This window comes from Oncorhynchus keta, chromosome 11 (assembly GCF_023373465.1).
Source record: "Oncorhynchus keta strain PuntledgeMale-10-30-2019 chromosome 11, Oket_V2, whole genome shotgun sequence".
NCBI classification, from domain to species: domain Eukaryota; kingdom Metazoa; phylum Chordata; class Actinopteri; order Salmoniformes; family Salmonidae; genus Oncorhynchus; species Oncorhynchus keta.
In genome coordinates this window covers 44,034,065-44,044,354 of record NC_068431.1, presented here as the reverse complement: position 1 = coordinate 44,044,354, position 10,290 = coordinate 44,034,065, and the positions used below count along the sequence as shown (strand labels likewise).

Sequence of the window (10,290 nt, the reverse complement as noted above, 5' to 3'; positions counted from 1 at the left end):
TTTCTGCTGCTAAGGGAAAGAGGTTGTGCTTGTTCGAGGGTCGACTTCCGCCAGGTGCTAATCAGATGATCTGATCTACAAATCACCTCCACTTGCAAAAGACTGATTACAACAGTTCATGATGTAAAGATTAGCAAATCTACACTGTGTCTAGAATTGGGAAAATGAACATTACAATTATATTGAAAGTTATATATTATAAATGCTCTTCCCTTGATGCATCCCACAGCTAATTACTGTTATATTGGCACGGGCTGGATATAAATGTCACGTAACTTTCCCGGTTAACAGCGAAGAGAATAGTGTACTTGTCACTGGATGTACCAAGACATTCAATAAACTAAAATTCCTGTTGGAAAAAAATGCAAAGGGTAATATTTACTTTGTGTATACTAAATAAGTCCTCAATCAAACAGCACACACCTGCAGTCACACACACACACACACACACACACACACATTGCTCAAAAAAATAAAGGGAACACTAAAATAACATCCTAGATCTGAATGAATGAAATATTCTTATTAAATATTCTCTTTACATAGTTGAATGTGCTGACAACAAAATCACACACTGTGCGGCCCCCCAAAGAAATGTCACCCCACACCATGACGGACCCACCGCCAAACCGGTCATGCAGGAGGATGTTTCAGGCAGCAGAACGTTCTCCACGGAGTCTCCAGACTCTTGTCACGTGCTCAGTGTGAACCTGCTTTCATCTGTGAAGAGCACAGGGCGCCAGTGGCGAATTTGCCAATCTTGGTGTTCTCTGGCAAATGCCAAACACCCTGCACGGTGTTGGGCTGTAAGCACAACCCCCACCTGTGGACGTCAGGCCCTCATACCACCCTTATGGAGTCTGTTTCTCCTGACCGTTTGAGCAGACACATGCACATTTGTGGCCTGCTGGAGGTCATTTTGCAGGGCTCTGGCAGTGCTCCTCCTTGCACAAAGGCGGAGGTAGCCGTCCTGCTGCTGGGTTGTTGCCCTCCTACGGCCTCCTCCACATCTCCTGATGTACTGGCCTGTCTCCTGGTAGCGCCTCCATGCTCTGGATACTACACTGACAGACACAGCAAACCTTCTTGCCACAGCTCGCATTGATGTGCCATCCTGGATGAGCTGCACTACCTGAGACACTTGTGTGGGTTGTAGACTCCGTCCCATGCTACCACTAGAGTGAAAGCACCGCCAGCATTCAAAAGTGACCAAAACATCAGCCAGGAAGCATAGGAACTGAGAAGTGGTCTGTGGTCACCACCTGCAGAACCACTCCTTTATTGGGGGTGTCTTGCTAATTGCCTATAATTTACACCTGTTGTCTATTCCATTTGCACAACAGCATGTGAACTGTATTGTCAATCAGTGTTGCTTCTTAAGTGGACAGTTTGATTTCACAGAAGTGTGATTGACTTGGAGTTACATTGTGTTGTTTAAGTGTTCCCTTTATTTTTTTGAGCAGTGTATATATATATATATATATCCAATAATCTTAATTTTATTAACCTTTCTAATAGGAAATCCACTGGGCCAACCAAGTCTTGACACCTGATTTGCAAACAATGAGGTCATTTAATACATCTCATACAAAATGGTGACAGATGAATAGATCAAATCTAGAAAATGTCATAACATGGGCTTTTGATGTTGAAAAGTCATCACATATTCATAACTTGATAAAATAGCTCACTGTGCCCCAAAAGGGGCTACATAGAACCATCCCATTCTTACGTGCCAGATCCAGACAATAGTCCCCACCCCCATAGCTGACATTCAGACTGACAAAATATATTTTTTTAGACACTGCAAGCCAAAGTCCCCCAAACCAACATCCAGTGCCTCTGACCAAAATGTTCCGTGACTAAATCCTTTCGGGCAGGGAGAAACAGAGCCAGGCAGGGCTGTGTCAAACCTACAGATAACTGCCAAAATAAAGGGAACACTAACTTAAAGCGTCTTAATAGGTTGCCGGACCACAACGTGCCAGAACAGCTTCAATGCGCATTAGCATAGATTCTTACATGGGTCTGGAAGTCTATTGGAGGGATGTGACACCATTATTACACGAGAAATGCAATCATTGTGTTTTGTTGGACATGGTGGTGAAAAACACCATCTCGGGCGCCGCTCCAGAATCTCCAATAAGTGTTCAGTTGGGTTGAGATCTGGTGACTGAGACGGCTATGGCATATAATTTACATTGTTTTCATGCTCATCAAACCATTTAGTGCCCACTCATACCTTGTGGATGGGAACATTGTCTTCCTATGGGGGGCATAGCCATGGTAGCCCAAATAATCGGCAACTGGGCTTGCCCAGCATTTTTATACGTGACCATAAGCATAGAATTCTTAGGAGCCACACCTGTGTGGAACCACCTGCTTTCAATATACTTTGTATCCCTCATTTACTTATTTGCTATATTTTGGCAGTGACCTACAGTGGGGAGAACAAGTATTTGATACACTGCCGATTTTGCAGGTTTTCCTACTTACAAAGCATGTAGAGGTCTGTAATTTTTATCATAGGTAGACTGAGACTGAAAATTGTGAGACTAAAAATTAAACAAATCCAGAAAATCACATTGTATAATTTTTAATTAATTCATTTGCATTTTATTGCATGACATAAGTATTTGATCACCTACCAACCAGTAAGAATTCCATCTCTCACAGACCTGTTAGGGCTTCTTAAAAAAAGCCCTCCTGTTCTCCAGTCATTACCTGTATTAACTGCACCTGTTTGAACTCGTTACCTGTATTAAAGACACCTGTCCACCCACTAAAATCAGACTCCAACCTCTCCACTATGACCAAGACCAGATAGCTGTGTAAGGACATCAGGGATAAAATTGTAGACCTGCAAAAGGCTGGGGTGGGCTACAGGACAATAGGCAAGCAGCTTGGTGAGAAGGCAACAACTGTTGGCGCAATTATTAGAAAATGGAAGAAGTTCAAGATGACGGTCAATCACCCTCGGTCTGGGGCTCCATGCAAAATCTCACCTCGTGGGGCATCAATGATCATGAGGAAGGTGAGGGATCAGCCCAGAACCACACGGCAGGACTTGGTCAAATGACCTGAAGAGAACTGGGACCAGTCTCAAAACCATTAGTAACACACTACGCCGTCATGGATTAAAATCCTGCAGCGCACGCAAGGTCCCCCTGCTCAAGCCAGCGCGTGTTCAGGCCCGTCTGAAGTTTGCCAATGACCATCTGGATGATCCAGAGGAGGAATGGGAGAAGGTCATGTGGTCTGATGAGACAAAAATATAACTTTTTGGTCACTCGCCGTATTCGGAGGAAGAAGGATGAGTACAACCCCAAGAACACCATCCCAACCGTGAAGCATGGAGGTGGAAACATCATTCTTTGGGGATGCTTTTCTGCAAAGGGGACAGGACGGCTGCACCGTATTGAGGGGAGGATGGATGGGGCCATGTATCGCAACATCTTGGCCAACAACCTCCTTCCCTCAGTAAGAGCATTGAAGATGGGTCGTGGCTGGGTCTTCCAGCATGACAACGACCCAAAACACACAGCCAGGGCAACTAAGGAGTGTCTCCGTAAGAAGCATCTCAAGATCCTGGAGTGGCCTAGCCATTCTCTAGACCTGAACCCAATAGATCTTTGGAGGGAGCTGAAAGTCCATATTGCCCAGTGACAGCCTCAACCTGAAGGATCTGGAGAAGGTCTGTATGGAGGAGTGGGCCAATGTCCCTACTTCAGTGTGTGCAAACCTGGTCAAGAACTAAAGGAAATGTATTATCTCTGTAATTGCAAACAAAGGTTTCTGTACCAAATATGAAGTTCTGCTTTTCTGATGTATCAAATACTGATGTCATGCAATAAAATGCTAATTAATTACTTAAATCATAAAGTGATTTTCTAGATTTGTTTTAGATTCCATCTCACAGTTGAAGTGTACCTATAAGTAGGAAAACCTACAATCAGCAGTGTATTAAATACTTTTTCTCCCCACTGTGTATATAATGGTAGGGGAAAGACGAGACAGTCAGAGCCATTAGTCATTCACATCCAGTACCATTGTACTCAGATGTAACTATACAGATTTCTATTGATTTAGATCAGGATGGGCAACTCCAGTCCTCAGGGGCCTGATTGTTGTCACATTTCCCCCAACCCCAGCTGAAACGCCTGACTGAAACCAACACGACCCCGAACAATTTCTACCCCCCACACATGTTAACAAAGCATGTGATGCCAATAATCAAGCAATAATCAAGTTTGCTATGGATGGGGAAAAAGTGTGACACCAATCCCCCCATCCCTGGTGGGCAATCTTCTTTCCTCAGGAGTGCATTCAGAACACTTCAACGTTTGCACGACGGTTTGTATTGAATGACACATTTCCCCAAAAAACACTGCACACCATTCTTCAACAGCTTTGGTGGTGGCCTGATAAACATGGCTGTGACCATCTAAAAATCACAGAACTCATGCTGCACACCGTATGGTAACTGCCCCCTGGGCCATCATAATCACACTCTTCAACTGGTTGTTCAGTATTGAACACGACCCAGTAACATGCCTGGAAGACAAGACATACAAAACTGCCTGGCAACAAGCACACTGGCTCTCATTGTCTGAATTGCAGTGCCAAACTGACCAATCAATCACAGTAAACATTGGACACATGTCTCTGTGGAAGGGGGGGTGAAAGTATGAATGGTCACAGCACTGAGGGCATGGTTCATTATGCTTAATAGTGGTGTGTGTACAAGGCAATATGAAGGCAGACGTACAAACCTAAATCTCAGCTCTGGGAACTCTGTATGAGTCATAAAGGGCCCTCTAAATGAAAAAACATACAAGAAAACAGTACGGGCTAAGAGTACAGCACCTGTGACAGTGAATAAATTACCAGGGGGGAGCTGGGACAAAATAAAGCAGGTGCTGAAATAAAGATTGGATGAGACGGGAGGCAGGGACTGGGTATGGGATAGTAAAGCAGCTCCAATTTAATCATTATTTCCTTGCCCTCTACATAAATTTGATTTTAAAAAGGAAAACAAAATAATCAGAATCAAAATCTCAAAACACAACAGCAGCTGGTACCAGTAAAAATGTTAAAAAATAAAGGGAAATTGAGTTGGAAGAAGGTGGGGAGTGATGACAAAAATAGATTTGTATAACCTATCAGTGTGGCCTAGAGAAGGCCAAGCAGGCAGGAGGAGTGTGGCCTTGCTGTCAGTCACTTTGAATCAGTCATTAATGTAGAGTGGAGAGGAACAAACCAAGACTAGCTCCATCCAGCCAGGTGATGAGTCACTGCTTCAAGTCAGGGAAACGTTGATATACGGCATCACATCCATGTCTTTTATTTGAAGGTCTGGGTCTCCCTCCTGACTACTTGCTTTCCTTCCACCAGTATCTCGGTCAAATCAGGGAAAGCCTTTCAATTGATTCATTTCTTGTCAGTCTCAACTACCTAGTAGTCATCCAAATCAAATAACTCATCGTCTTCTCCTTGGTACTCTATGGCCTGGAAATCCACCCTGTACCGCAAGATCCCTGTGGAGGTGAAGTAAAGGAAGAATCATAGTCTTAGGTAACTCTGCAGAGGTGCATTACGGTGAAAATATGTGTTTATATAGTCACATGACCCCAGAATAATAGTAAAAGCCTTTAGTTATGAATGTATAATCGAACTCTTACCACCAATTCCACCAAAGCCCTTGACAAACTGGGATCCTTCTTGACTCTTGTCAGTGACAATCTCCAGACAGGCTCCAAATTTCTTATAGCTGTTGGCGAACCATTCAAGTAACGGCATGCTCTCGATCAGCTCATGCTCCTGCCCAGTCTGTAGAAATACACCCACACCCAAAAAAGTAGATCAGGGAAAACTGTGAGATCCTTTTATGAGAATTCTCCTTATAAAAGTGGTGGATGCAAAACACAGGCAGTAGACATAGGTGAAATTTAATAGACTAAATTACATCACATTTTAAAAAGAGCCTCTAGAACCACAACAGAACTTCCTTCATACACTTGTGTAGGTTATGGAAAGAACTTCTCACTGACCTCTTTGTCTGTGAAGTGAGACTTGTCTTTCTCCTGCTCTGGTGTCAAATACAATGTTTTCTCATCTGGATCAGTGGAAAAGGTTGAACAGAACAGACATAGGGCAAGAAATAGAGAGACGTGTTAAGACCAGAATCCCGCAACTGAATGCATTTTGTATAGGGCGCACATCATTCACATACCTGTACCCTTCTCCACCATAGCAAGTCCCTCTGCTCCGTGGCATCTCAGGATGTATCTCATGGTATCCAGGTTCTCGTAGACAATCAGAATCTCAACAGCACCCATTTCCAGGGCTTTCAGTGTGTCTTCCACCCCAAAGCAGTACTTCCCTGTATCCTGGCTGATCTCATCAAAGTATCGTCCTGGGAGAAGAGGTCCTCTATATTATCAATATGACAACAGGATCGATCATGTCCATGCCAGAGAGACACTCATGATAGATATTGGAGTAGACATTCACACAAATGAACAAATCAGCTGTATCCAAGTACCTATAAGTTTCTTCTCCTGAATGAATTTAACATTGGAAAGCACTTCTGCGGACAGCTCAATGGCCTGGTTGAACCCATTCTCCCCACCATATGATATGTCAACCAGCTTCAGGATCTTTGCTTGTAGCCTCTGCATGGACATGAGTCAGCAATTCATCAGTCAACAAACAGATCACATATCAGACGTATAATGCTACAATGGCAATGCTGACAATGGCACCAGAAAACCCTGGAATGGTGGGTCTGGAGATACTGACCGGGTCAAACATATCGGACTGGCTGAGCTCCGTCTTGAAGTCAGCTGAACCAGCCAAGACCATGCCTGCTACGTTGACCTTGTCATTGGAAACAAAAAGTGTGACTGCCGTCTCCGCCACCTTTCGGACATAGTTGTGTCTCTTCTCCATCCTCAAACGAGCAAAACGCAAGGCAGACTGCCCTCCTCTGCCTGAAAGAGGACCATTTGTTATACGTGGTTGTGTGTGGACAGGCTGGCTGTAATTCTGTTCATGAGTGCATGTGAATGTATGGCTTTTACCGTGCTTCTTGGGTAGGTCCACAGTGAACTTGTGCAGCACTTCCCTGGTGTTTCCCTGCAGGGTTCCGAACAGGGCGCCACTTCCATCAATCACAATAAAACCAAACTTGCTGTCATCTGACAGCAAGGCTGTAAGAGCCTAAGAGACAGAAAATACATTAGGTAAGATGTAATTTCTCATCTAAATAGAAGGTGGTCAATATTGACTATCAGCTATGCATAACTTCAGGCTACACACACAACACCAACTTGTTTCACCAAAACAGGCAACAGATTTTTTTTATATCAGAAAATACCATTTTGTGCAATCCAAAACTCCTTATTTCCCAGTTAGTCACAATAAGCCAATAGGCCCATAGGAAAGATAGTACGGTGGGAATATAATGAACCCAGAGTGTTGAACAACCTTACCTCTGTGTGGAACTTGTTGTCACAGAGATACAGAGAAGTGTTGATGGGTTTAAAAGGCTCAAAGTCAATATTGACTTTTTTCTCTTTGCCCTCGTCCGTCACAATGGTGCCACAGTATACAACCAAGCCGTTGGGAGGCACTGCAGGGTAAAAAAAAAATAATAAATTAGCTCTCAGAGATCAATTGATTGAAATAAGAAATGCCCGTAACCAAGCCAGGACCACCCCAAATGACTTCATACAGAGAGAGAGGGTTTCACTAGCGACTTCACACATACACACCTTTATTGTAGAGTTTGAGTCTCTGCTGTACAGAGGTGATGGCTCCGAGCACAGAGAGCCTGTTGACTCTGCTTTTAATATTGGATGCAGTGCCAAACTCATCAGCCAACATCTTGGCTACTCTGGAGATCTGATCCTTTGGAGGGATAATCAAGGAGATCATACTCGTACCATTCCTGAGAGGAGATCAACTACATTAAAACCACGTTAAAACATCCTTTGAGTAGAAAGTAAGTTGCACAGTAAGTCAAGCAAAAATATGTCGGCAAGCTATTTATTGAAACAACTTTGTAAAAACAAGAACCACAAACTATGGATAGCTAAACCTGTCCTACAGATGTTTCCGGTTTACCTAAGCAAGCTAGGCCTTTTCATACACGTATAGTATTAAACCTGACTGCTCTAAGGCAAAGTCTTATGACAGGTTGTCAGATGATGACATTACTACAGTAGTGGTCTTCATATTTTCACATTTTTGTTTTGACCATCATGTTGACAGGTGTGGGCCACAAGTTTTCTGCTGCCCCTAGTCAAGGGGGTGAAGGTCACAGTAGTTTGTTCACAGAGTGAACTCAAAACAACTTGACCCACTGCACTATATAGACAACCACTTGGGAGAGTGCTCATTGCACAGGACAGGTGTGGAATGTAGATAAGCTAAGGTCACTGAAAGGCATAGGAATTGCTTGACCTTTTGATCTAAAATCAACTACATCAGCTATTCCGGCTGACAGGTCTATTGCCAGCCAGTCAAGGCGTGATGTGGCACTGACAGTTTTAACTTAAGTGAAAACTGCCATGAAATTACAATTTAAAGCAGAAAACTTGTCCAGTGTCAAACAATTTGTATGTAAAGATGACCTAGGTATGGTTGGGCATCAGCTGTGTTTGCTATACTAAAATAATGTGTAGGTTTAGATAGTCAGCGGATCATACTAGTAGGCTAACAAGTTCTGAATTTCAGAGACTAGTATTGTCAGCTAGCTAGCTGCGAATGTAAAGAAGCCCTTGACGTTACAAAACTAATAACTGCCTAGCTAACGTTTGCTGTGGTAACATTACCTAGCTACATGACTACTCAAACTTTCGAAACATAGATCACTGCCACTGACATGTGACTTAGCTTGTCAGCTAGCCAACTAGCTAGCTATGCGTTCAAATAAACATTCAAACTAACACCACTTGCTAGTTAGTAAGCTAGCTAAAACTTATACTAAAATAATTGTTAGCTAGCTCATATATGGGCCTAGTACCATTAACTTCCAGTTAGTGGCTCAATGTGATGAAGAAAGTCACTGACAAAACCAGGCATTTGACATGTCTTCCACTAGTCATGTCCACACATACCCCCGAGCAGCTTCCAGACTTTTGATCAACTTCTTTATCTTCCATATCTCCACGTTCCTGTCTGCTGCGTTGGGGTCGTCCGCCATTTTTCCCGCGGTGTCTATTTAGGACCTAGTGTGAGGGTATGTAGTAACGTTAGCAGCAGCATCAAACTATGGACGGCGATATCAAGTTAACAACACAGACGGTTTGTTGTACGCCTCAAGAAAAATATAGCAACATTAAATGGATATATAATACTATTTCCCCAACACACCAGCAAGGACGATAATATTTGCCCAGCTGATCTTGTCAGCAACCGGGTCCTAGTAGCTACCGGTCTCGGCTGGGAAATGCCCAGGCTTTTAAATCCTGCCCAGGCCCCAGAGTCCACCCCACTAGCTCAAGTATTGCGGAATGTCAACGTTATTAGAAACATAATTATGCATATGGATTAAACGCCAATTCCTAACAATGATCGCTCAAAAACATGTAATGTTACTTGCCCCAAGTGCCGTTATCTCTCACCTATTTAATTTGTCGTCAGCCCTGACGTTGTTGAGCTTGAGCTCTACTCAAGCCGGTTTGTTGCTTCCCGATGGGGCCTCGTTATGTTGGTGTCGTCATTATTTACCACAGCCACAAATTCATAATTATGGTAAACCCTAGGTCGAAAATATATTGTCATCTTCCATTTAGGCTTAACCACCGCCCATTTCGACAATGTATTGTTTTACAATCTGATTTTAAACCTAACCTTAACCCTGACCACAGTGCTAACCTTATGCCAAATTTTGAATTAAGACCAAAAAATCGATGTTTTGTTTTCACGAATTTTTACGACATAGCTGTGGCTTTGGTAACTAGAGACAAGATTGATTTGTAGGCGGTTGAAAGAATTCCGGTTGATGATCACTTCCTGGAAACGACATAGTTACGGTTCACTCGGACATGTTTCATTGGGCTAAAGGGTGGGTGGGTGGACCTGAGAAAATGCACCTGAAAACGTACCTGTAATCAGAGAGGAAGTCAATTCAGTGTGTTCCAATATTTTTGCTGAAGGTCAGGGTTTCCCAATCTTGGTTCACGTTTTGGTTTTTGTCCTAGTACGACACATCTGATTCAAATAACAAGATTTTAATCAATTTTGAAAAACCAAGGACCGAGTTTGGGAAATGCTTCTGTAGGC

The 10,290-nt window shown here is 43.2% G+C and overlaps 1 protein-coding gene across 3 annotated transcripts; it reads right to left on the bottom strand.

Annotated features, from left to right (window-relative positions):
• Positions 1–4,954: 4,954 nt before the first annotated feature.
• LOC118385977 (eukaryotic peptide chain release factor subunit 1) lies at positions 4,955–9,970 on the bottom strand. 3 transcript variants are annotated; one of them, XM_035773270.2, is made up of 11 exons: positions 9,608–9,970; positions 9,123–9,233; positions 7,776–7,951; positions 7,494–7,633; positions 7,083–7,221; positions 6,802–6,992; positions 6,545–6,674; positions 6,233–6,415; positions 6,051–6,115; positions 5,682–5,829; positions 4,955–5,537 (listed from the first exon to the last, which is right to left on the bottom strand). In XM_035773270.2, exons 2-11 carry the CDS (start codon positions 9,206–9,208, stop codon positions 5,455–5,457), a joined length of 1,341 nt encoding a protein of 446 aa, XP_035629163.1. In that variant the 5' UTR covers positions 9,209–9,233; positions 9,608–9,970; the 3' UTR covers positions 4,955–5,454. The 3 variants fall into 3 exon arrangements, with proteins under 3 accessions (XP_035629163.1, XP_035629162.1, XP_035629164.1); XM_035773269.2 differs by having other exon boundaries at positions 9,630–9,970; XM_035773271.2 differs by lacking the exon at positions 9,608–9,970 and adding an exon at positions 9,379–9,397.
• Positions 9,971–10,290: the final 320 nt, after the last annotated feature.